The sequence below is a fragment of the Xyrauchen texanus genome, chromosome 37, assembly GCF_025860055.1.
Source record: "Xyrauchen texanus isolate HMW12.3.18 chromosome 37, RBS_HiC_50CHRs, whole genome shotgun sequence".
Lineage (NCBI taxonomy): Eukaryota > Metazoa > Chordata > Actinopteri > Cypriniformes > Catostomidae > Xyrauchen > Xyrauchen texanus.
This window is the reverse complement of record NC_068312.1, coordinates 26764945-26792823: the sequence shown is the minus strand read 5'-3', so window position 1 is coordinate 26792823 and position 27879 is coordinate 26764945. Positions and strand designations below refer to the sequence as shown.

At 46.0% G+C, this 27879-nt stretch overlaps 1 protein-coding gene across 4 annotated transcripts in view; it reads left to right on the top strand.

Moving 5' to 3' along the window:
• LOC127630513 (nuclear factor 1 C-type-like) overlaps nt 1–27879 on the top strand; it is a 138276-nt gene that overhangs the window by 32904 nt on the left and 77493 nt on the right. For all 4 annotated transcript variants that reach the window (XM_052108091.1, XM_052108092.1, XM_052108090.1 and 1 more), the window contains exon 2: nt 1095–1626. In XM_052108091.1, coding sequence (XP_051964051.1) covers nt 1095–1626 — 532 coding nt within the window. The remainder of the gene's footprint in view (nt 1–1094; nt 1627–27879) is intronic.

The following is a 27879-nucleotide window of genomic DNA, read 5'->3' as shown; positions in this document are numbered from 1 at the left end:
GTGATATGAATTATGGAGACACTAGAAATGTCCTCATAAACCACATTTATAGCATAATACCCTTCTAATTACCAGTTTGTAACCTGAAAAAGTTTCCACACACACACACACACACACACACACACACACACACACACACACACACACACACACACACACACACACACACACACAAACAGCCACAGCAGTGTGCACTAAGCTTCAAGTCTTGTTTTGATAATTGATAGATGTGCATGTTTAATGTTCAGTTGTTCGGTTTTCGGTATTAGTACCATTTATAGCATGGTCTGCTGCTCGTTTAGGGTTTTATAAATGGTAAAATATGGACGTAATTAGTCAGACCAAATGAATGCTGCAGAATTATCATGCCCTAAACAGTTAAGGGACTGCGGTTTGCAACATGCCTGGGAGGTACATATGTGTGTGTTGTTGTTGTTGAAAATGTACCACTGAAAGTGAAAATAGTCAACAAGGCATAATTGGATAAATGATGACTGCACATGGTGCTTCAATGAGCATGAAAACAATGGAGGACTGTGGATGCAAAGAATTTGCTAAAAACTATGTACACAATTAACTGTGAAATCATTAAAATAGCATTGAGACTATTAAAAATAATGTCCGATTGGGCAAACAACAGTGAATGGAAAAAAGCATTTCAATGAAGTGCATCAATACAGAAAAGAGCCAGGATGTTTCATTTCCCATTTGTAGTTGACTTCAGGAATGTTTGTCTGTTTTTCCAAATAGATTTTGAGTAAAAAGGTTGAGTTGATCAAGGTAGGTTGATTTCCTTAAAATGTGTAAACAGTGTGGCTCTGTGGTACTATGAAAACATTTCTCTGTTTGTTTGTGTGTCCCAACCAGCAACACTGGCTCAACCAATTGTCTCAGTTTGGAGCAGGATTACCAGTTTTTCTGACTAATACAAGATAGGCCATGCATTTGAGAAACCTGCTTGAAAACTGTCATTATTTTTGCAGTTTCATTTGATGCTGCATGAGGCGCAGAAATTGCTTTGAGTAAATTTGAAATTGGTTTTCAGAAGACAATTTGAGTTGATAAATATTCCATCTTTTTCTGTTCTCTTTTAGGATGAATTTCATCCATTCATTGAGGCACTGCTGCCACATGTGCGTGCCTTCGCCTACACCTGGTTCAACCTGCAAGCCCGCAAGCGCAAATATTTCAAAAAGCATGAAAAGCGAATGACCAAGGATGAGGAGCGTGCTGTAAAAGACGAACTCCTAGGCGAGAAGCCTGAAGTCAAACAGAAGTGGGCGTCACGCCTCCTTGCCAAGCTCCGCAAAGACATCCGGCCAGAGTGTCGGGAGGACTTTGTGCTGTCCATCACGGGGAAAAAGCAGCCGTGTTGTGTACTCTCAAACCCAGATCAGAAGGGGAAGATGAGGCGCATAGATTGTCTAAGGCAGGCGGATAAAGTCTGGCGTCTGGACCTGGTGATGGTGATTCTGTTCAAGGGCATCCCGCTGGAGAGCACAGATGGGGAGCGTCTGGCCAAAGGTGGCCATTGTTCCAATCCTATCCTATGTGTTCAGCCCCATCACATCAGCGTGTCCGTTAAAGAGCTGGACCTCTACCTCGCCTACTTCGTGCAGGAGAGAGGTGAGTTAGCATGCTATCCTTCTACGCCAAAAAAGTTGGTTTCACATTGGCTACATTCACACAGCAGCAGAATATGTTTTTAAGGTAAAAAAACATTAAGTAAGTGCGTTAACACAAAAAAATTGTATCAGATGATTATTATCATATCCTATGACTCGATCGGTGATTGGTAATTTGGCTGATTGCATAAACCGATTACTCATGTCGCAAAGCTGTCACGTGTGGCTCCTTTAAGACTTCTGCAGCACAGTCATGGCATCATGGAGTGTGGAGAATACTGGCATAGTGTTGTACTGTACTGTTAATGTGATGTTTCACATGTGACAAGGCAAAGTGAAAATGGCGTGAGCTGTGAAACGGTCCTTATTATCGTTCATGTCTTGTCTTTCCTCTAGTGGTGGCTGGGTTAAATAGGTCCCACCTTTTCCAATTGGAACATAACATAATTTAAATAAAATTAACCCTCACCTCCCCATTCTTAAATACAAAATCTTTGAATAAATACATTGATAATAAATAAATAAGAAATGAGTTCAAATGAGAGTTAAAAACAAAACCAAAAAATAGTACTTATCCATACTGTCAGGACAATGACAGCCCACAGTACCCAGAAAGTCTGGGGCACTCTCAACAAAGCCCAGGAACCTCGACCGTCCAACTAGGGCTGCAACCGCCCCTCAAGTGGTCGAGTCCTCTCTGGCATCCTAGTCACTCCATCAGTCGACACTCCATGTCAGGGAACTTCTCTGGGACCTGCCGCCAATCTGACATCCAGCAATAGGGTTGGAATAATGTTTCTACTAAAACTGTCTTAGAGAAGTGAAGAAAACAGGGGGCAGAGTCCTCATGTCAGGTCTCACCTTTCCCCCTCCTTAGATTGGAGTTGCCACCAGATATTGATATTTGAAGCACCTCCATGAGTTCGCTTGATTCCTTCCACTTCTGCCGCTGGTCTGGCTCCTGCCAGTTGGTGCACTCTCACTGGCATGAGCTCGACCTACCAGTGTGTCCTCCCAGGCCTTGATCCTACCGCTGCCACCATGTGTAGTTGTGTGTCCCGGACAGGATCAAGGGGATGTGATAGTAAGGCACAGGATATGCAGGAATAATCCAAAAAAGTGCATTCATTGTGATCAGTGGTAAAGGGTGCTCATATATATGTAAAGTGCAAATAACATGAAAAAAAAAAAAAAAAAATATATATATATATATATATATATACTAACACACCTCCTCACACAGGCCGTCGACCACCTCGGGCTCGAGTGGTCACCGCCCCCTGAGCAGGCTCCCAACAGACTCGACGGCTGCTTTCTTCAGAGCCGTCGCCGCGCAACACCCACGGCCCGGGCCGCTCCCTTCCTGCCGGAACTCCACACTGAGCTTGCAAAGTCGTGGAATGCGCTTTTCTCGGCCAGGATCCGTTCCCACGTCTCCACCCCTCTTGCTTCGGTGGACGGCGCCACCGAGAAGGGCTACTCCTCCATCCCCCCGGTCGAGGATTCGGTAGAAGCACACCTTTGCCCACCCTCCGCGAGATGGCGGTCTAAGCCAGTGCTCCCGTCTAAGGCCTGCAGAGCGACTTCCGCCTATGTTGGCCGCGCCTATTCCGCCGCCGGCCAAGCCGCATCTGCTCTGCACTCCATGGCCGTCTTACAGATCCTCCAAGCGGACCTTCTTCGGGAGTGGGATGAGAAAGGCAGGCACCCAGAGGCTGTTGCAGATCTAAGAAGCGCGACGGAACTCGCCCTTCGCGCCACCAAAGCTGCAGCCCAAGCTCTAGGGAAGTGCATGGCCTCGCTGACTGTGACCGAGAGACACCTGTGGCTAACGCTAGCCGACATGGGAGAAGCAGAGCGCTCCACGTTCCTCAACGCACCGCTCTCTCCGACCGGTCTCTTCGGCTCCGCGGTGAGCGCTTGACCGCTCACCGCGGCGTCAGGGCTTGCGAATTTTGAACTATTTGGACGACTGGCTGATTATGGCACAGTCACATACGGAGCTTCTGTCTCACAGAACAGTTCTCCTCAGCCATCTGAACAGTTTGGGTCTTGCAGTCAATTGGACCAAGAGCTCACTACAGCCCAGTCAGGCAATTTCCTTCCTTGGAATAGAGCTAGACTCCCTGGCTATGACGGCTCGCTTATCTACACAGCGCGCGCGCCGTGTTCAGCGACTAGCCGCGTCCTTTCAGATGAACAGCCTCACGCCTCTGAAAAAACTTCAGAGAGTGCTAGGTTACATGGCCTCAGCTGCAGCAGTACTTCAGCTGGGTTTACTGCGCATGCGCCCGCTTCAGCATTGGCTAAACACCCGCGCGTCTCGCCGAGCTTGGGCCACAGGCCGCCAGCCGATCAAGGTGACTCAGACCTGTATTTCAGCTCTGCAGCCCTGGACAGTGGCCGAATGGTATCAGCGGGGAGTGACAATGGGAGCTGTATCTCGCCGAAAAGTCATTTCGACAGACGCGTCCAACACGGGTTGGGGCGCGGTCTGCGAGGGCTCTCCGGTTTTTGGCCTATGGTCAGTTCAGGAAAAGCTCCTTCACATAAATTGTCTGGAAATGATAGCGGTCGAGTACGCGCTTGTGCGCTTTCTCCCGGTCATTCAGGGTCACCACGTCCTGGTCCGTTCGGACAACAGATCTGTGGTATCCTACGTAAACCATCAGGGCGGTGTCAGATCCAGGAACCTCTTCCATCTGACGAAACGCATACTGAGTTGGTCCCAGTGCCACCTGCGCTCGCTGAGGGTGACGCACGTGCCAGGCCACCTGAACGATGGCCCAGACAGACTGTCCAGAGTCAATATTCCTCCAGGGGAATGGTCCCTGCACGCGCAAACAGTCCAGAAGTTATGGCGCATATTCGGCAGAGCAGAGATAGACCTCTTTGCGTCAGAAGAGAACTCTCACTGCCCAATATTTTTCTCGAAAAGCGAGGACGCGCTGGCCCAGGACTGGCCCAACCGCCCGCTTTACGCCTTCCCTCCCGTCTCGCTATTGCCACAGGCAGGGCCGTCCATAAGGGGGGATAAAGGGGAACGTTTTCTGGGGCCCAGCCGCTAGGGGGGGGCCCATGCAGTCCAGCAATAATTATGTTCATCCTAAATATCAGGTTACCATATTTTATGTTGAACCAAAAAAGCACCATTAATTGTTGAAAATGCATTTTATTTAATGCTGCTTGAGTAAAATGTAGCCAGTGTCATAATGAAACACCCCTCTCCTGAAAATGGTCTGAGCAGGCTATTTTTTTTTTAAAACGTAACGTAACGTCAAATCCGCCAGTGCTTCGCGCCAGTTTGCGGTCAGCAGAAAAGTGACAAGAACAAAATAATTAACTTAATATTGTAGTACATTTAGTTGGTATGCCAGGGCCAGCTAATAAATCAGGGTGCCAGAAGAGAAAGGAGAAGAAGAAGAGGGAGCTGGCAAGGGCTTTAGACCCAAACAAAATTCGACTGACCAACTTTTTTCAGTCAGCTCAGAAACCTGTCAGTGCTCCCAGTCAGGCTAACGATAGCCAGGAGGCTATTAGCGAGAGAGCCACCACCAATTGCGAAGATGTTCTGCATTTAACCAGAGGTGGGTAGTAACAAAGTAGGCCTACATTTACTTGAGGATTTTTTGGGGAAAATTTTAATGAGTTTATTCCAAGCGAGCTGTATTTTTTTTCTGGGCATGAGCGACTCTCAATTCACAAATGAATCACTCTTTTGAGTCGATTCTGTTCAAAGACTTCATCAAACAAGTTGGCAGATCTGTCTAAATCGGTTCGCGAATCAGTTTGAATGATCTGTTCAGTTCCTCGCGCACTGAATCGTCTGAAGCGCTTTCAATTCACACTCGACTCGAAGTCGTCTAACAGGAAGATTTGAGAACATGCGTTGGATGAATTGGCCGTGGACCTAACGTTACAGTACAGTCAAGTGAGAGCAAATTTTCAAATGCATCACATTTTTTGCCAGCGTCAGCGATGAAGATCTTTATTAATTGAACATGCTGTCTGTGAATTAATGATTCCACAGGACGATACAATCGATCTCATTTCATTCAGGTAATACATTTTACAACCAAACAGATTATTACGCCATGATAGCACTACTACAAAGTATGACATCATCGTTTTTTGGACATATTAATTTATACAATAAGCTACCATTGTTCACAGTTTATGAACCTGCCATCACGCGGTAGTTTGTGTGTATTACGCAGTGGCGTGCAAACTCGTTTTGGAAACAAACGCCTTTGCCTGCCTTAGACACAGTTAACCAGTTTAAACATGCTTGCAGAAATATACATTTGATTATATATTATAGAGAACAGACAGAAGTAGATCCGTCTGTGTGCATTTGATCGTTCTTTGTGTTCAGATCAGATGTTCAGTAGCGGTCATGAGCGTCAGCACATGTGAAGAGTTTTAACTATTTATTCTCTGTGTCAATTACATGCCTTTGAATGTAAAACTCTGCAGATCCTTTTTGTCGACATTGTCTAATAATCCAAATGTAGTTGTATAAGTTACTATTATACAAACCAAAGGACAGGCAATGATTTTTGGGCTATAGGTGGCAGAAATAATGCATGTCTCTTCTGTTTTTGTTGCAAAGATAGCCTATCTAATTATGATAATAATAGTCATTTAAATTAATGAAAAAAATATTTAGGCCTATATGATCTGAAGTAACTAGCTACATATTCAACAACCCCTTTAAATGTTTTGAGTTTTGCCAACTTATTCGGGTTTACAGTGCAGATCGTTTGAGAGTCAAGTCTCTCTGTTAAATGTATGTTAGTGTGTGTGTGTGTGTGTGAGAGAGAGAGAGAGAGACCAGCATGATATGAGTAGCTTAGCAGATTTGGGGAGGGCCCATTCACTGGACCTTTTCAGGGGCCCAGTCATTTCTGTGGGCGGGCCTGGCCACAGGTAATGCAGAGGATCAGGGAAACGCATCACTCGGTGCTCCTCATAGCCCCGCGTTGGGAGAATCAGACATGGTTCCCGGAGCTTGCGCAGCTGTCACTGTCCTCTCTCAAGCTCGCGGCACGATCTGGCATCCCCACCCAGAGCGCTGGGCGCTGCACGCGTGGGTGATCAACGACTACCCGTCGCTCTGCCAGAAGGGGTAATAAACACCATCATACACGCTAGAGCCCCTTCCACCAGAAGACTCTATGCGTCAAAATGGTCTGTGTTTTCAAAATGGTGCACCGACAGAGACCTGGACCCATGGACATGTGGGGTGTCGTCGCTGCTCGTGTTTTTACAAGAGCTGCTGGATAAGGGTTCGCTGAACCCCCTGCACGGCCAGTCACTGGGAAAAAACGAGCTGGTCATCTGCTTCCTCAAGGGAGCTAGAAGGATGAACCCCCCACGCCCTCCATCGGTTCCTATCTGGGATCTTTCTATAGTTCTCGAAACTATGAAAGCCCCTCCTTTCGAACCGCTTCAATCCGTGGATTTGAAATACCTTTCACTCAAAACCGTTTTTCTGACTGCCCTGTCATCAGTCAAACGTGTGGAAGACCTTCACGTGCTGTCTGTCAGCGCTGCGTGTCTTGAGTTTGGACCAAGTGACTCCAAGGTCATTTTAAAGCCTAGACACGGCTATGTTCCCAAGGTGATCGGTACTCCTTTCAGAGCACAGGTCATTTCCCTATTGGCGCTGCCAGCATCCGATAGCGAACGCGACGCCAATCTCCTTTGCCCAGTCAGAGCACTGAGATTGTATACTGCGCGCTCCGCCTCTTTCAGACGCTCTGAGCAGCTTTTCGTTTCGTTCGGAGGGTGCACCAAAGGTCTCGCCGCCTCGAAACAGACACTGTCTAGATGGATAGTGGACGCTATTGCTGCAGCATATGCGTCAAAAGACCAGCCATGCCCATTGGGCATTAGGGCTCACTCCACTAGAGGCATGGCCTCATCGTGGGCATGGTCCAGCGGGATTTCCATTCACGACATATGTGTGGCAGCGGGCTGGGCTTCCCCTTCCACCTTTGTCAGATTTTACAATCTGGAAGTGCCCGCCCTGCAGGCAAAACTACTAGCGGTTTAATACGCTACAGCTCCCCTGGTGAGCTGCACTGATGGGACTCATTCCACACAGACCGGCACCGCCGCTCTGTCGTTCCCTTCCCACTATGTGCTTATGTATTACACACACACTGGCCCGCACTCTTGCCGGCCAAATATTATTTCCCCACTCACAAGGGCTCCCCGGGTCCCCCCACCCCGGGGCTCATGCAGTGGATGCTTGGCGCGCACGGCGTTGACAATGGGTTCCCGTAGTGTAAGCTAGCTTACGCAATACGAGAGAACCTCTCGTAAGAGAACGAATCGGTTACCTAACGTAACCTCGGTTCTCTCTAGATGAGGAACGAGTATTGCGTAGCCGGCCGTGCTTCAGCGCCACGGCGACTTTCGCTTCATTCAATGAAAACCAGGGTTCCAGCCTACGAACTACGCTTATATGCACTCTAGCCACGCCCCTTTTGGCGGGCTTTGATGCAGTAAGCGCGCGGACGCCTCTCATTGGATGCGAGTTCGCCCAAGTTCGTCTATAGGCTGCAGCAGTTGCCGCAGAGCAACCAATGAGCTCGCTAGCTAACCCGCTCAAGGTCTGCAGTTGCTGCACTGCGTTGACAAATGATACAAAATTAAGGATCATTTTTTGGCTTCAATATCTCAGAAAAGATGAATCTTTCCCGTAGCGTAAGCTAGCTTACGCAATACTCGTTCCCTCATCTAGAGAGAACCGAGGTTACGTTAGGTAACCGATTCGCTTTCCAATTTAATGCAGCCCTCTTAAATTCTTTGGCCAGTTTATGAATAATTTATTTGATTTTATATGATTTTATATGACAGTTTCATGTCTATCCTTGTAAATGTCATCTGGTCGAGGTTGATAAGGGTTTTAGAAAGTAATTAGTAATAAGTAATGCAATATTTTTTCAGAAAGAGTAATTAGTACAGTAATCTAATTACACTGTAGAAGATGTAATTATTAGTTAGTAATTAATTACTTTTTAGAGTAGCTTACCCTACACTGGTGCTCAGTATAATCGAGACTGGAGAAACACTGGCATTGTTACATGTTTTAGAATCAATTTGGTACCGAAGTAATGGCATTTTTTACAACACTAGTTACAGGTGTTTTTCAAAGCCATTGTGCAAATAGACAAAATGGTTTAACATAGTGAAAGTAGCCATTTTTTCTTTATGTGTGCATTTGAATGAATCCATGTCAATTAGGTTACACTGCCAGCACGAGCTGTTGGAATCATCATAAATACGGGTTTCCTACTCTGAATTTGCACATGAATGTCCCTTCAGGTCGTAATTATGACTGGGAAACTCAGAGATAATTATAATACCACAATTTTCGTATTGGGATAAGACGTAAACATTTAACATCGTGGATGAGTTTACAATTTCAATAGTGAATGATGGTTTTTTCAATTTTTTTCTAAATGCAGCTTCCATGTTATTGCTTGCTTTTTCAGTCATATACATTTACCTATATCAGGAACTGTTTGATGCTTAATGTAAATTTTTACACAAAGAAATAGCATGTATTTGACAAAAATTCCATTATCGTGAGCTAATTTGATAGCATGTATTACAGTGTCAAAATAAGAGTTCCCCAAGAAATATACATGAATGAACCTGGTGTCCTACATGTCCAACAACAAAGCACTTGAACAATGTGACATGCTCATAATTATGAGTTCAGAAGTGGGAAGTAGGATAATTATGATAATAGGTGAAGGCAGCAGGAGAGTGGATGATTCTCGGAACTACAACACCACTGAACTATGACGGTTCATGTACTGGGAAGTCTTGTGTAAATGTACAGAGAAACTTAAGGCGTGTGGAGTGGCAGTTAAAACGGACGCTGTTTTACTCTGTGGTGTAAATCACAGAAGATGCTCTGGCTCATTCTTCTGAGAAAGCTGTTGACTCATCTCCTGTTCTGCTTAAGCCTGGATCACCAAATTTTGACTGCAACCTTTGCTGCAGGCCTCAGAGTGCACCAAGAGGCACCACACTAGCTGATCTTTTCAACCAGAACTATGCTGTTTGAACCACAAAGAGCTAGACAGAGCAGTATCCAACTGTATCGCGAGGAGGATCAATGTCTGCACTCTTATTGGTAGTCAGCACATGACATTACTGCTCATTTACATAATGTCGAGCTCTGTTTTGTCGCATCACTAACAGTCACTGTGCCCAGAAGTTGCTGTCGCTCGTGTGCCCGTAAATCGTCATCTCTCATTGAAACTGAATGACTTCTGGTTGCTTTGACGCTGCCAATGTGTTTGAACACCCCTTAAAACCTTAACAGAGCCAAGCTCTGATCCTGTAAATAATTTAAAATAAGTGGGGCTGGGCTGGCAAGCAGGTAGATGTGTTTGAATTTACTGTATTTTTTAAAAGGAGTAAAGCTGGGAGTTTGTGAGCGGTGCTTGTAGCCAGCTGATGATATTACTGCTCGTGCCAGCTAAGTCAATGCCTCTCTGAAGGCAGTTGGCACAGACACAGGTCCATGGCACTGCTCTAATGTACCACTTACCCTTGCATCCTTCACCTCTGAACTCTCATCTCAGACAACTCTGCTAAAACATAATAACTTTGGAGGTATTCGGAGGATACAAGTTTACATGATAGTGTGTGTGTGTGTGTGTGTGTGTGTGTGTGAGTGTATTTATCACTTTGTGGGGACCAAATGTCCCCATAAGGATAGTAAAACCCGAAATTTTTGACCTTGTGGGGACATTTTGTGGTCCCCATGAGGAAACAGCTTATAAATCATACTAAATTATGTTTTTGAAATGTAAAATGCAGAAAGTTTTCTGTGAGGGTTAGGTTTAGGGTAGGGTTAGGTTTAGGGATAGAATATAAAGTTTGTACAGTATAAAACCATTATGTCTATGGAAAGTCCCCATAAAACATGGAAACACAACATGAGTGTGTGTGTGTGTGTGTGTGTGTGTGTGTGTGTGTGTGTGTGTGTGTGTGTGTGTGTTGCTCAGTATGTCAGCAGCCAGAATGACTCGGTATTCTAAGTATGTGTGAGAAAGCATAATCAATTATCTCTTCATTGTATGATGTGTTCTAACACTTTTATTCAAATTACTGTGTTTAAGGAATTATATTTATAATTCTTTTCACTGCATCCTCCATCCCTTCATTTATAATGTGTGTGGTGTTTGAAAAGTGCACCTTAAAATATATGCACAACATGCAGACTAACTAAAAATTGCTTGAGTTGATTCATAATTACAAAACTCATAGTTCTGGTCTTAGATCCTGGTCAATACAGCGATCAAGAGGTAAAATGCACAAAATAGTAACAGCATTGACACAAAGCACCTGTTTACCTAAATACCATGCATATTACTCTGCATTACCCATAGATGTCAAATTACTCTAGCACTACTGTAGATAGGTTATTGATAATAGGAACTATATCTTGGTGAAAGGATGACACTTAACTTATTAGCTTAATAACCTTATTTGTTTATAATATAGTAACCATTTTATAAAAACAACAATGCATTAATTAGATGTAGGTGCTTAAATAGATTGTATTTGTAATTTATGTGTGTTTAGTACACTTAAAAAAAATTAATGTCCAAATATTATTTCATATGGTTGAATCAGCCTGATTACATTAGTTCACACAAGTCATTTTAAAGGTTCATGTCAGGTAGATTTAGCACCAAAGAGTAACAACTGCATATTTGCCTTTTTTTCTTTTTTTATAGTCTAGATTCTGTTCTTTCAGCATAAGTAAATATGACAGAAAGAAAGAAAGAAATGCTTGCCAAGCATTTAAACTTTATTCTTGTCTACAGCTGCAGCTTGCCTTTTTCTCCATTTCTTTCACTTTCTTTACTCTCTCATTCTCTCTCTTTCCCCCCCTGTTGTCTCTCCACCCCCTCAGGCGAACTTCCCCCCTGAGTAGCCTGGGTCAGACAGCAGCCTGCATGTCACCTGACCTGCCTAATAGCCTACAAACTCCTTGCTGTAAACACTCTGATAATGAACTGTGTCCGCTCACCCTCACTCCTTCTAACGGCAGTATCAAAGAGGGAGGGAGAGAGTGAAGGAAAGGAAAGGGGAGTGGCAGAGAGAAAGAACGGAGTGAAAGAGGTATAGAGTCAGCATTTGCACTTTCGCGGCCATCTTTCAGTTGCAGGGCAGGTTAAAACTCCCAGCATCTTGTTCGTTCTCAGAGAAGTTAAACAGGACCAGTAGTATTTAGATCTATAGCAGTAGCTGTGAATTTCATATTCTTAATCAGTATTTTGTCTTGTTTTGAGCACAAACCTCACTTAAGTTTGATAGTATACTTAAACAACAAAAATAGTTTTGCATCAATTTGGCAAATAAACTTAATTCAATATATATTTTCTGAAAACAAATCTTAATATCAAATGCATTTTTTTAATCGTAAATAAATGCATCTTGTTTTAAGTAAATTCATATTTATTTAAAAAAAAAAAAAAGTAACATCCTTAAAACAAGATACATTTACTTAAGACAGATAAGATATTAAGACTTGTTTTCAGGAAATACATATAAAATTTTTATATCTATATATATTATTATTATTTATTTATTTGCTATTTTGGTTAAAAGAAGAAGAAAAAAATAAGCGATTTGCCAATAGGCAAAAAAGAAATAGAATGAAAAAGAAACTTAATTCAAGATGTTCTCTTAAAATAAGGCTTACTATTTAACACATTTTTACCTCTCAAATAAATTTGTGTTGTTTAAAGTCGCAATTTTTTCATATTTTTTTCCTCATTAATAAAGTTATAAAAAGGAAATAAATTGTCGTTTTGTAACATAAGAATAAAATGATGTGCACTCACGTGAGATGAAGACTTCAGTCATATCAGTAACTTTATTAAAGCTCTTTAAATCTACATTACATATAGAGGGTCCCCTCATGGGGGCTTCCATGTTATGATCTTACTATCCTTAAAGGGGCAGGGGCACTCAGCTATTTTTTATGCATGCCTTGCTAAATACTACTCGCTTAATCTCAATAACTGGCCTGTAATTGCACACTTTCACCGAAGAATTCAAGTAATCATGGCTGATTCTGAATAATGAAATTATACAATGGCACTGGTAACTGAACATTTTGTGTTTTAATGATGTTGCCTCCATGCCCCTGTCAGTGTAAGACTAAAAAGACATGCATAAAATATAGCTGCATGCCCTTTTAAGGATGGTAAGATAATTAACTGGAAACAAGCCAAAAATAAGATGATTTTTACATTGTAAGTGTGTGTGTGTGTGTGTGTGTGTGTGTTGAAACTTTCAGCGGTGTGTTTCTGTATCATTGCTGATGGAGCAAAAAGCAATAAGGTAGGGCAGGGGTCCCGCTGGTGGCCATTACTCTTACTGCCCTCTTTCTCTCATTTAACAGGCTATTTGCTTCACAAACGCTTCAACCACATGTCTCTTTGGGTGAAAAGGCTCCCTCGAAAGATGATCAAATTAATAATATTTTTGAACGATTAGGCTACCAGTACTGCGATGGACTGGCGACCTGTCCAGGGTGTCCCCCGCCTTTCGCCCAATGTTAGCTGGGATAGGCTCCAGCCCCCCGCGACCCTGTACACAGGATAAGCGGTTGACGATGGATGGATGGATGGATAGGCTACCAGTATAATTAGAACTATAAGATTTATCTGCTGTTTGTTTCAGGGTATATCGGTTTCTAGCCGGGTAACATGACCTGGCTCTGGCCCCAGTCCTCCTGTGATCTTTTTTACAACTCACAGTCTCAAGCTCTGAAACTGAGCCAGTGAATATGGTATATAACACTTGTCAAAACAAACAGTATAGTGGTTTAACCGAGCCAGAAATCATGGCTGGTTTGGTGGCAGTCAAAGGAGCTTGGCCTGGCAAAAGAAGAAATATCAGGCCAGTGCTTGTTCTGCGGGCCTCCATATCTCATGTACAGTTTTTGTGAAGTCACACAATTGTGTTCGGCAGGCTCGGTCTCTCTCCATTCAATTCAAATGTGAGTATTCACTGTAAGTCAGCCGAGTAGGAAGATGCAGCAAATAAAAAAAGCCAACACACACGTGGACACAGACACACATGTTTAGTAAACACAGAAGAGCTGGAATGTGCTCCAGTGCTCTGGCAGCGGAAATTTGGGAGGGGTGGGAGAAAAAGGGTCAGCTCAGGTCAAGTTCACAGTGCTGTCGGCTTCCAACAGGGGTGGGTGTTCAGCATGCTTATCTTCTTAAAAGGCCAGAAGCACGTTAGGCAAAGCAGCACATGTTGTTTTATCGTATCTAAGTGTGTCTGAGTGTTAACCATACTGTTGTTCAATTCTCTTTTACTTTACATGTACTGTGGGGTCCAAAAGTCTGAGAGAACTAGTGGAAATACTTATATGTTGTCTTCTTAATTAATTTAATACATTTTTGCCAGCATAACAATTTTTGTGAAAAGTTGATTGAAAATTAACATGAATTTCAGAATTTCTTAGAATTTTGTATGCCCATTTTCCTTAATGACAGCGTGCTTTCTGACATGGTATGGACTCTTAAACCTAAAACCTCCATGTTATCCTAGCAACATTTGAAACGTTCCAAAGAGCATCTTGAATGCATAAATGGAAGCAAGGAAATCTGAGCTTTTGAACAGAGTGACGTTTACATTTGATAACTGACTATTCTACCTGTAGAATGTGCGCAAAAGGTTTCTTTTTCATTTTACATCATGATTTTTCTTTGTTTTACATTTTCCAAATCTTAAAACCTTTTGTCTGTGGTCAGGTTTAAATGAAGAAGGAAAAAAATAACGTTTCTCCCTGTGGTCTCTTTTGGACTCCACTGTCTGTTACAGTAATAGGTACTCTTCATAAGTTCAGTCGTGAACTGAATTGGTTGACTTGGTTATATCCTTGAATATACATATACATTCAAACAGAGCAAACTTTATACACAGTATTTACAGTCAAAGGTGCAATTTCCTGAAACAACACAAGACCTGCACATTTGTGGCTGAAACCTGGGGTCTTATGGGGAAACATCAAAGTATTCCAACCCCACAGAACTTTCTTTTCACGCTGTACTGAACCTTTAGCTGTTTCGGTGAAAGACTGTAGCTTGGTATTTACAGTAAATAACTGCTAGCAAATCCTCTGGCTGCTCAAAGCCCTGTCTTTCTCTCTGAGCAGCACTGCATGAGAGAGAAATAGCACTCTTGTGAAAAGAGTCAGACATGTAGCCACTCTGTCTGAAGAGAGTTGCTTTCCCTGCTCGACTTGGAATAAGATGATATACATAACTTAATGGAGTTTTGATTCCTCTTGGACTTGCGCTGTCATATGAGTGTTGTACAATAAACCCAAAAAAATTATTACCATATACTGTAAATATGGTATTGCTTAGTGTTCTTTGAAGTGCCATTCAGTACCATTTAAGTACCATGGTATACAAGAATATGTAACCAATGTTCAAGATTAGGGGGGACAAAGGTAAAATGTCAAAGTTAATTAAAAGTGAAAGAACTAAATGGATTGATGGATGGATGGATGGATATATTGCTGCAGAGAAAGGTCACAGATGAAAGTTAAAAACATTGCAGCTGTATGGTAATCAATCTGTCAAATCAATGTATGTAGCAGGCGGGCAGAATACAGTATAATGAATAATAGTGCTGACTGTTCACAACACACTCACTGCTCCACTCCATGTGAGACATGTTGAGCATCCCCAGGGACCACAATGGAACAGGAGACCCAAGAAAAAGCATTAAGTAATAAGCTAAATTAATACTCGCATAGCAGCAAATGCGAATAAACTTTGGCTTTGGCAAGAATATATATATATATATATATATATATATATATATATATATGTAACGCTTCCCACAGGAAGGAGGACAGGAAACAGGTGTTCAGCGCAAGGTAAGCTTTTATTCTCTTTCTTTACAACACACAATGTAATACAAGCGCACTGAGTTGGCTTGTCGTCTCCCCTTGACTGGAGGCTCTGTGTCTGCTTTTATGCCGCTCTCCTCGTGCTCACTGGAATTAGAGACAGGTGTTAGGCATAATTTAGCTCAGGTGTAAGCGCCCTTACCGCTTTCCTCTCCCGGACGGGGGCTTGACCACGCCCCCGCTGCCACATACCCCCACCACCCGACTCAGACCGGGGCACCGACCGGCCTGCCTACCACTCCCCCCCCATTTCTGGAGAGAAAGTCTGCGACAGCCATCTGCACCCCCGGTCTGTGGACCACCTTGAATTTAAAGGGCTGGAGAGCCAGATACCAACGGGTGATCCGGGCGTTAGTATCTTTCATGCGGTGGAGCCACTGGAGTGGGGCGTGATCCGAGCAGAGGGTGAAGGCCCGCCCCAGCAGGTAATACCGGAGGGTGAGGACCGCCCACTTGATGGCCAAACACTCCTTCTTCATGGTTCTGTACTTAGTCTCCCTCAAAGAGAGCTTCCGGCTAATGTACAGCACTGGGCGCTCCTCCCCCTCCACCACCTGCGAGAGTACGTCCCCCAGCCCTCTGTCTGAAGTGTCCGTCTGCAAAATAAAAGGGAGAGAGAAATCAGGTGCATGAAGAAGTGGCCCCCCACAAAGTGCGGCTTTAATCTGCATAAACGCCTGTTGGCACTGCTCTGACCATTGGACCGGATCTGGAGCCCCCTTTTTAGTGAGGTCAGTGAGCGGGCTGGTGACGTCCGAATAATTAGGCACAAACCTTCTATAATAGCCAGCCAGCCCCAGGAACTGCCTCACCCCCTTTTTGGTCTTAGGTCTAGGGCAAGTCGCAATTGCTGCGGTCTTATCAATTTGGGGACGCACCTGGCCATGACCCAAGTGGAACCCCAGATACCGTACCTCCACACGCCCAATCGCGCACTTCTTAGGGTTTGCTGTGAGCCCCGCCCGCCGCAGCGATCTCAGGACAGCCCTCAGATGTGCCGCTGCCAATCGTTGCTATAAATGATAATATCATCTAAATAGGCAGCGGTGTGAGGTCTGAGGATCCGATCCATGAGTCGCTGAAACGTGGCCGGAGCCCCAAACAAACCGAAAGGAAGCGTCACAAATTGGTGTAATCCAAACGGCGTAGTGAAGGCTGTTTTCTCACAGGTCATTGGTGTCAAGGGGATCTGCCAATAAACCTTTGTTAAATCCAAGGTCAAATAAAATCGAGCAGTACCTAACCGATCGAGCAGTTCATCAACACGGGGCATTGGGTACGCGTCAAATTTAGACACCGCGTTGACTTTTCTGTAATCCACACAGAATCGAACAGACCCATCACTCTTGGGAACAAGAACAACCGGGTTGGACCAATCACTGTGGGATTCCTCTATTACGCCCATATCAAGCATCGCATCTAATTCCTCCCGTACTATTTTCTTTTTATGTTCGGGTAAGCGATGGGGCGGCAACGCACCACCGCGCCCGGCTCGGTCTCGATGTGGTGCTGTATGATGTTTGTACGGCCCGGTAGAGGGGAAAACACATCAGCAAATTCCTTTTGTAATTCGGAAACCTCTGTGAGTTGCCGCGGTGAGGGTTGGTCTCCACAAGTAACCGGAGTGTTAAGATTGTAGTTTTTGTTTACCTCCGGTCCGAGCTCTGCCCTCTCTGGAACTACCGTGGCCAACGTCACAGAGGCCGTCTCCTCCCTCCATAATTTCAGGAGGTTGAGGTGATAAATTTGACGTGCGCCCCCTCTATCGGTACGTTTAACTTCATAATCGAGATCCCCTACTCGTCGTGTGACCTCAAAGGGTCCTTGCCACTTGGCGAGTAATTTAGAGCTCCGATGTTGGGAGTAATACAAGTACCTTATCCCCGGTGCAAATTCCCATAGCCGAGCACCCCTGTCATACAGCCGGCGTTGGCATTCTTGAGCTTGGAGCAAATTCTCCTGTGTTAATCGCCCCAGTGTGTGGAGTTTTGCTCTAAGATCGAGAACGAACTGAATTTCATTTTTGCTATTAGAAGGTCCCTCCTCCCACGCCGCGGATGACGTCAAGGACACTGCGGGGCGTCGCCCGTACAGCAGCTCAAACGGGGAGAACCCTGTGGAGGCTTGTGGGACCTCTCGTACTGCAAACAACAGGGGTCTAGCCACTTATCCCAATTTCTAGCGTCATCGTGTACTGCAATTTACTGAATCATGTTCTTGAGCGTTTTATTAAATCGTTCCACTAGGCCATCAGTCTGCGGATGGTAAACGCTAGTGCGAATCGATTTAATGCCCAAGAGCTCGTAAAGTTCGCGAAGTGTTCGTGACATAAAAGTCGTGCCTTGATCGGTGAGGATTTCTTTCGGAATCCCCACCCGGGAGAATATCTTGAAGAGTGCCCCCGCAACACTACGTGCGGAGATGTTGCTCAGAGGCACTGCTTCCGGATATCGCGCCGCGTAATCCACTAGGACTAACACGAAGCGATGTCCGTGTGCTGACCGTTCTAATGGCCCGACGAGGTCCATCCCAATTCTTTCGAAGGGGACCTCGATTAATGGTAGAGGGCGCAATGGCACTTTTGGGGTGGCCGGTGGGTTTACCAGCTGACATTCACGGCACGCCGCACACCACCTGCGGACGTCACCGCCAATGCCCGGCCAATAGAATGGGCTATTAGACGGAGAAGTGTTTTCCGTTCCCCTAGGTGACCGGCCATAGGATTATAGTGAGCCGCCTGGAAAACCATTTCCCGGCGGCTCTGTGGAATCAATAATTGCGTTACTTCCTCCTTTGTTTGAGCGTCCTGCGTCACTCTATATAACCGATCTCTAATCATGGCAAAATATGGGTATGAAATGGCGATGCCCGGCCGGAGCTGTTGACCATCAATTACTCTCACTTGGTCAAGAGCATGTTTAAGGGTTTAGTCCCGCGACTGCTCTAGAGGGAAGTCCCCTCAGGGAATTCCCTGAGAGGAGGGGCGCCACCTCGCCTCTTCCCTCGTCATTCCGAGCAGCCGAGGGCGGCCCGGCTCCGCCTCCCTGCCAAAGCATCGCACACCGCACACCTCTTTATGCAGGACCCATCCGCACAAATACCCTCTAAAATATCTTTAAAATTCGGCCAATCGGTACCCAAGATTAGCGGATGGGTGAGGCGGGACTAACCGCTGCCTCCACACTATGGTTTTTCCCCTGAATTTAATCACCAAAGTCACCATGGGATACTTGTGAACATCCCCATGCACACACCTCACCCTCACCAGTTTAGCTAAACCCAAAGCCCCGGGTTGAACCAAGCATTGGTGGATGGTGGTCTGATTGCAGCCGGTATCCAGCAAAGCTTGGTAAATACCCCCCCCCCGATCCTTACCGGAATCCAGTATGCTCCAGCCCAATAGGGGGCAGCCTGCGGGATGTCGGTGACCCGCATCACCGTCCCCACCTCCATCAGCGGACACTGATCCCGGAAGTGGTCCGGGTCTCCGCACCTCCAAAAGGCCGGCCCAGGCGTTGCGGCCGCACTTGTGCTGGCGGGCGCCCCCACCTGAGGAGGAGAGCGGCTGAAAGACGGGGAGTGGGAGGGTACATTCTCCCAAGGCTGGGAAGCTGGTCTCTGGAACCCTCCACGCCTGCACGGGGCAAGAACGGGCCCTGGGGAGAGAACAGAAGAAGAGACCAAAGGGGAGGGGGCGAGGGCAGGGGCAGACACAAGGGAAGGGGAGAGAGAGAGAGACGAAGAAGAGGGCTCGTCCGCCCTCGGGATCGCCGCCAGATGGTCCTCTGTGAGACGAACGGCTTCCTCCAGCGACGCCGGGCGGTGGCACTGGACCCACTCCGCCGTTTTCTGGGGCAGCCGTTGACTAAATTGCTCCAGTACCACCTGATCGATAACACCCTCGACGTCGCGGTCCCCCGCGAGCAGCCACCTCCGACAGGTGTCCCGGAGCCGTTGGGCAAATGCGAACGGGCGACCGGACTTTTCCAACTTCATGCCCCGGAAGAGCTGACGATTCTCTTCCGGGCTCCGACCGACCCGTTGCAAAATGGCTCTTTTTAGGTCTGTATAGGCCAGGAGGTTAGTTGCCGGCAGTTGTTGAGCCGCGAGTTGAGCTTCCCCGGACAGGAGAGGAACTAGGCGGGCTGCCCATTGTTCATGCGGCCAGCCCCAGATTTCTGCCGTTCGCTCAAACAAATCCAGAAAGGCCTCAGGATCGTTTGCTACCCCCATCTTCTGTAACGTGGGAGGGGGCAGCGTGGAGCGGGTGTCCGGGGTCGCGGCTGTGGCCGGCGCGGCCTCCTGGCTGAGGAGGCTCCGGATGGCGTGCCGTCCTCTGCCTGAGCCCGCATGAGCTCAAAAAACCGACGATTCTGGTCCTGCCGGAGCTCAAGCAGGGATTGTTGGTGGCTCTGGTGTAGTGTCGCGAGGGGCTGGAGGACCTCCATCAGCTGGGAGGACTCTACGGGGCGATCCATCTCCATACTTGGATGAACAACTCCCGGGTTTCGGCACCAGTGTAACGCTTCCCACAGGAAGGAGGACAGGAAACAGGTGTTCAGCGCAAGGTAAGCTTTTATTCTCTTTCTTTACAACACACAATGTAATACAAGCACACTGAGTTGGCTTATCGTCTCCCCTTGATTGGAGGCTCTGTGTCTGCTTTTATGCCGCTCTCCTCATGCTCACTGGAGTTAGAGACAGGTGTTAGGCATAATTTAGCTCAGGTGTAAGCGCCCTTACCGCTTTCCTCTCCTGGACGGGGGCTTGACCACGCCCCCGCTGCCACAATATATTATAATTTTTTTTTTTACTGGTTACCTTGTAACTTTTTTTTAACATAATTCATGGATTAGAATCTATAATGCACAATGTAACATCTGGATTTAGAAGTCTAATAACTAGATTTAGCAGCCTAATTGTCACGAACCCCGCTCCCTCGCTCCGCCCCCTCGAGCTTCCTCGCTCGTTTTGCTCCCTCGGGCTACCGCGCCCGTTTTGCTCGCTCGAGCTTGCACGCTCGTTTTTGCTCCTACGAGCTCACACGCTCGTACACTATCTCCCCCCTCGGGCTCACATGCCCGCTCCCAATGGCCAGAACATTATGTACACCTGCGCCCGCTCGCAGTCGCCACATTAGTTTCACCTGCACTCGTCTCATCACCTATCATTGTTTACACCTGCACTCCTGTTGGTTATTGTGTTTAGTTTCCCGTCTCTTTGCCACCCGCTAGTCTCGTCTAGTTTAGTAATCCTCTCGTTTACCCCTTAGCTTGCCAGCTCCCCTTGTTCCCCTGTCTTTTGCTCCCACTAGTCCCGTCTCGCTGATTCTGATTACCCCGGCTTTGACCCTACACTTTCCACGACCACTCTCTTTGGATTTGACCCTTTTATATTCTCCGATTCCCCGGCTTCGACCTCTCGCTCCCCTTGTCTACTCTTCACTGGATTTGCCCCTTGATTGTACTTTTGCCTGCCTGCAATAAAACGCAGTTTTGACTTACATTGTGACTGTCTCTTCTTGTGCGGGTTACAAAATAACCAACCTTTACCGAAGACAGTCACAATGCCCCGCGCTGAGGATTCGCGCAGCTCACTAGAGCGGAGGTGCACGTCACATTCGGCGCGAGGGGCTACAGTTTGGAGGCAGGACCAAGCGCCATGCCCAGGGGCAGCAGGTATGTTCTTTGTCTGATTTATGTCACCCTGTTTCACCTGTGTCTGCCCCTGAGCCCGTTTATGCCTCCAGTGCATTTCTGAGCGCCGTAAGCCTTCAACCCCCTGAGAGGTTTGATGACTCTTCGGTGCTTGCCAAGGGTTGTTTATGCAGGGCAGCGGTTGTAGAACTTTAAACCGTGCCCTTAACATTATGGACCCAGCGGCCCAACTCTTGGTTTTATGCGTCAGGGAGTCAACCCTTGGAGGCTTATGTGGTTGACTTTTGTGCCCTGGCTAACCAGGTGAATTTTGATGAGGTGGCTCTAAAAGACATTTTTCAATATGGACTGAATGAGCCAGCCTCATCATTCATGCCTGGTGGTCGCTGCTCTCTCAACCTGGCTCAGTTTATTGACCTCACCCTACTGTACGCTGGTTCCTCGTTTACTGTGGGGGAGGCAGACAATGAACCAGCGCTCCACACCACGGCCCCCGTCTCAAAGCCTACCACGGCCCCCGTCTTGAAGCCTACCACGGCCCCTGTCTTGAAGCCTACCACGGCCCCCGTCTTGAAGCCTGACACGGCCCTAGTCCCGAAGCCTGACACGGCCCCAGTCCCGAGGCCTGTCACGGCCCCAGTCCCGAAGCCTGTCACGGCCCCAGTCCCGAAGCCTTACACGGCCCTGGTCCTGAAGCCTTACACGGCCCTAGTCCCGAAGCCTTACACGGCCCTACCCCCGAAGCCTTACACGGCCCTAGTCCCGAAGCCTTACACGGCCTTAGCCCCGAAGCCTGACACGGCCCTAGCCCCGAAGCCTGACACGGCCCTAGTCCCGAAGCCTGACACGGCCCTAGCCCCGAAGCCTTACACGGCCCTAGCCCCGAAGCCTTACACGGCCCTAGCCCCGAAGCCTTACACGGCCCTAGTCCCGAAGCCTGACACGGCCCCAGTCCCGAGGCCTGTCACGGCCCCAGTCCCGAAGCCTGTCACGGCCCCAGTCCCGAAGCCTGTCACGGCCCCAGTCTCGAAGCTTGGCACGGCCAGCGAGTCAACGCCCATGCCTGCCACGGCCAGAGAGCCAGCGCCCATGCCCGCCACGGTCAGCGAGCCAGCGCCTGTAGCCTCGACCGCCCCAGAGCCAGCGCCTGTTGCGTCGACCGTCCCCATGGCCACGTCCCCTGTTGACCGAAGACGTAAGAGAAGGAAGAGGGCCCCTTCTCCCCAGTCTCGTTGTAAAATAGCTCAAGGACGGGACGGAAACGAACGTCAACTTAAGGGGTAAGTTTTTAATTCTTAAGTTTTTTTTACAATACAACAGAGACAGTCTTCCTTGGTTCTCTCTCATGCTCCGTCGCTCCTGCCCTTTTATGCCGCTCTCCTCACGTTACTGAAATTAGACACAGGTGTTAGTTATCATTTAGCTCAGGTGTGAGCGCCCTTACCGCTTTTCTCTCCCGGACGGGCGCTTGACCACGCCCCCGCTGCCACACTCGTCTTGTGCTCAAGACCACAGAGGTTCCCTCAGAGTCTTCCACAGCTCTACCGACCTCTGCTCCACCCTCAGAGTCTTCCACGGCTCTGCCGGGTTCTGCTCCGCCCTCGGAGTCTTCCACGGCTCTGCTGGGTTCTGCTCCGCCCTCAGAGTCTTCCACGGCTCTGCCAGCCTCTGCTCGCCCCTCAGAGCCCTCGTGGCCTCAACCTCACGAGCCTCCCAAGGCTCCTCCTCCCAAGCCTCCCAGGGCTCCTCCTCTCAAGCCTCCTAAGGCTCCTCCTCTCAGGCTTCCCAGAGCTCTACCTCCCAAGCCCCCCAGGGTTCTGCCTTTCAAGTCTCTCGAGCCTCCCAGAGCTCCGCCTCTTGAGCCTCTCAGGGCTTCTCCTCTCGAGTCTTTCAGGGCTCCCCCTCCCAAGCCTCTCAGGGCTTCTCCTCTCGAGTCTTTCAGGGCTCCACCCCTCAAGCCTCTCACGGCGTCACCTCTCGAGTCTCTCAGGGCTCCTCCCCCCTTCAAGCCTCTCAGGGCTTCCCCTCTCGAGTCTTTCAGGGCTCCTCCTCCCCTGTCTCTGCCCTACGGCTGCCCCCTAGATCTCCCGACCACCCGCCTGTCCGCTATGTTCCCCCTGACCTTGCCTTGAAACTGCCCATTGACCCCATGGACTGTCTCATTTCCCTCTGTGCCCCTTGGACTGCCCTCAATTTTGTTTGTGTGTTTTGTGGGTTGTCTGTTCAGGGTTTTTTTGTTTGTTGGGATCGTCCAGCACCACTTCCCAGAGGTCGGCTCCTCGCAACCGAGCGGCCGTCAGGAGCCGTCCGTTATAGAGGGGGGAGTACTGTCACGAACCCCGCTCCCTCGCTCCGCCCCCTCGAGCTTCCTCGCTCGTTTTGCTCCCTCGGGCTACCACGCCCGTTTTGCTCGCTCGAGCTTGCACGCTTGTTTTTGCTCCTACGAGCTCACATGCTCGTACACTATCTCCCCCCTCGGGCTCACTTGCCCGCTCCCAATGGCCAGAACATTATGTACACCTGCGCCCGCTTTCAGTCACCACATTAGTTTCACCTGCACTCGTCTCATCACCTATCATTGTTTACACCTGCACTCGCCCCTATATATTTCACAGCCCGTTCGTCTCACTCCTGTTGGTTAGTGTGTTTAGTTTCCCGTCTCTTTGCCCCCCGCTAGTCTCGTCTAGTTTAGTACTCCTCTCGTTTACCCCTTAGCTTGCCAGCTCCCCTTGTTCCCCTGTCTTTTGCTCCCACTAGTCCCGTCTCGCTGATTCTGATTACCCCGGCTTTGATCCTACGCTTTCCACGACCTCTCTCTTTGGATTTGCCCCTTTTATATTCTCCGATTCCCCGGCTTCGACCTCTTGCTCCCCTTGTCTACTCTTCACTGGATTTGCCCCTTGATTGTACTTTTTCCTGCCTGCAATAAAACGCAGTTTTGACTTACATTGTGACTGTCTCTTCTTGTGCGGGTTACACTAATAAACAAAAAACAAAAATCTATTTAATGTCCAATCAATTTTCTGAATTCACCAGCCATTAGCATGTGTGGCAAAAAGTTAATTTTGGACCCTCTTTTCAACTCTATTAAATTCAAATGGTTCTAACCTGTAAAAATGTTCTAATAAAATATTGTAACTCCATGTTCCAGCTAATAAATATGACCGTCAGGTGATACAACAGAACGGTATTTTCTATCAATGTGCATAGGCTTTGCAATGCGTCTATAAACTATATCTGGTGGGAGTTTAACATCAGCTCGATCAGTAGCTTGTGTGCATAGGCCTCTGTGCTTGACCTTACGTTGCCTCCTGTAGAGCGTGTATGATAACCAGGCATGGCTTCTTGCTGATTAAACAGTGCCTCAATGATAAAGCCCTTCTGCATTACTGTATCTCAAACCGCTGTTTCTGGTCACTGTCGTTCCACCATCTGGAAGTCTCTTAGCATTTCTGCTTAGTGGAGATTTAATAGAGGCCACCTGAATTATCTCAGCCGGGGAGGCCTAATTTACCAGAGGTTTGGGTTAACACAGTCCTGCGTGTGAAATTCAGGCACACGGATAGATTTTATGACAACTTTATTGTTTTAACTTTCAAACTTTATCGAAAATGGCAATGTGATGACAATATTGTCATTACTGTGATCTCTTTAACTGTTTTAAACAGCATTTTGCTAATTCTTTAATAATTATTATGTGTTGAGTTTTTATGACCAGATTAATTGAGAAACTAGTGAAAACAAACTGACTAGAAATTAGTGAAGCCAAAAAAGTTATTTTTTTTTAAGTGAAAGTTGAGCTGACACAACACCATAAATATACACTAAATCCATTGTTAATAAATGTATGTACTGTACATTTTATTCTAAAATCATGATGTTGATTTAGAAAGTGATATATCATTGTTAATTGGATTAGTAGCTTGTTATTAATATACAGTAAGTGGCGACAAATAAAGTCATTTTAAAAAGTGCATGGACATGTTGCGTCTGCTACCCATATATTTGTGTATTTTTTGGGACATCTTTTGTCTTTGGGTCAGGAGGTTTGTAATTGGTAACACACACACACACACACACACACACACACACACACACACGCACACACGTTTCGGTCTGCTTTGTAATTGCAGTCAGGCTGCATATGAAATGAAAGCTTTTATATGATCCTCACTGTTTGCGGCACTCTGGCTACATGAGAGACCACGGTCACACTCTCAGTGACTCTACTAATTGGCGTGTGTGTGTGAGAGAGAGTGTTTAAGGTTCAAGGGGGGGTCAGCCTCTATGGGAGTCTTGGGTTACTGACTCTTCATTTCAGAAAGAGGGAAGAGAGAGTGAGTAAAATGTGCAGGGAATCTGTTTGAACCTTTCAGAAGAGAGGGAGAGAGAGAGTTTGTGCGTGACAGACTGACAGTGTCTTCAAGCCCTATAAAAATTTTTCCTCTGAAATGCCGATGTCCCAGCTGTTACAGTGCAGATAGACAACTCTATTGACTTAACCCACCCTGTCTCTGCTTTGCTAGGTTCAGTGTGTGTGTGTGTGTTTGTGTCTGTCTGTTAAGGAAAGTGTCAGCTCAATTTCTTTACCTCAGAACAGCTGCCATTGGCCACTATGAATGTGTTGCAGGTATTGCAGTGGGAGTTTTGAGATTTATATGTCTGTTTTGCATCTGAATTTCCCTGTGGGGTTAAAAATTTTATTGTATTCTGTAGACAACACACAATCATACATGTAAACACACAAGCATTGATACTGTGGAATACAGCTTAAGTGTTATTTGCAAAATCTATAGTCTGTAAGGTACGAGAGGCTTTACCGTTTTATGAATATATGTCTAATATATGATGGCCTTGAGTATAGCTATTATTAAACTATTGTTATTGTTATTATTTAAATTATTAAAGTTACTACAAAAGTAAAATATTAAAGGAATATTCTGGATTCAGTGTTACTTTAAGCTCAGTTGACAGCATTTTTGTAATAATGTTTACTACAACAAAATATAATTTCGATTCATCCCTCCTTAACTTTTAAAAAAGAAACAGTGAGTATTTTAACATTTACAGATTAGCCCCATTCACTTCCATTGCAGTGTCACAAATTAAGTTTTACATTTACTCACCCAAATTAATCAACATCAACTCATATTTATGCTATAATACAGTATGAATAACTACAACCATAATATTAAGAACTATATAAGCTTTGACTAATAAAACAAAGAGTTTGACATTTTTGCCCCGAGCCCCCATTATTGATGGACTTCCATCATGGAGTTCAATTGTGAGTGCCTCACTGTAAATTTGCTTTGCTTTGTTTTATAGAAAACAAGGGACAAGTTTAAATTATTTGTTGTGGTAATCAACAATATGCCACATGTTGTCAATTGAGCTTAACTTATATTTAACCCAGAATATTCATTAAAGGACACTTTTTTTAATTATTTCATCATTATTTTATTTTTTATATTTATATTATTATTTATTTATTAAAATGTTTACATTTTAACTTTATTATTTAAAGTTGCAGTGCATTTCAAACTGTACATATTTTCTGTGTACATCTGTTTCCTAGGAATTGAACTTGTGACCTGCATTGGTAGTGCCATGAAATTTAAAGCAACTTATTTAAGCAAATTCATTCAAGTCCATCTTTATTATTTTTTCTGCTAGAAGAAATAGTCCATAACATGTAAACTAAGGTTAATAGTTGCCCTCAGTGGGTGCTGTGATGTACAGAGTAGCAAGGGGAACATGTGTTTTTCATGATAGCTGCTACTATTATTTTTTATCAAGATTGGAATGCTAAATTGACCAGTCGGTATCCAGGACCAGAACTGCCAACATAGACTGAAACCAGGTACATCAAAGTTTCACCCTTCACACAGATTTGAAAGCATTTTAAAGTTGGGTGGAAACACCTTGACTTAGTTTACTCTCAATATGCATCTTATCTAATGCTTTTGCAACCACAAATGGGAAATTAAATTGTATCATTTTCAGTCTTGACTCAACTTGTCTCAGAACGATGTCTGAAATGACGACAATGGAAGACGTTTCCTCTTAACAGGAAGTACCACTCTCATTTTTCTTGAATTTAAATGCCGTTATTGAAACTGCTTTGCGATAATTGAAACTTCAGAAAGACGCACTTTTACACTCACTGACGCAAGTGTCTTAAGTTTACAAGAAGCTTTGCTTTATGACAGCAGCATTCTGCTTTAATGTGGTGTGTCGTGACAACACAATTGATGACTCGTTATTCAGCCTAAAAATTTCCCTCTCTGGCCATTGTTTTAGCTGAATTGATGAGTCAGGCATCTCTGCTTGTCATTTGCCATTTGAGGGGCTTCATCTGATTTTCTCCTGATGTCTCTAAAGTTGTGGAAGTCATTTGCTTGTTTTGGAGGTTTTATCCAGGGATCTATACTTTAGGATCAGGCGTCATACATCTGTTTTTTCTTTTGGGGGAACCAGTGGTAATCCTGAGTCCTGACTTATTAGGTTTTGTAGGTGGAAAATTTTAATAAAAATGTGGTAGCATTTTACAATAAAGCTCCATTTGTTAACATTAATAAATGCTTAAGCTATGATGAACTAACAATGGACAATA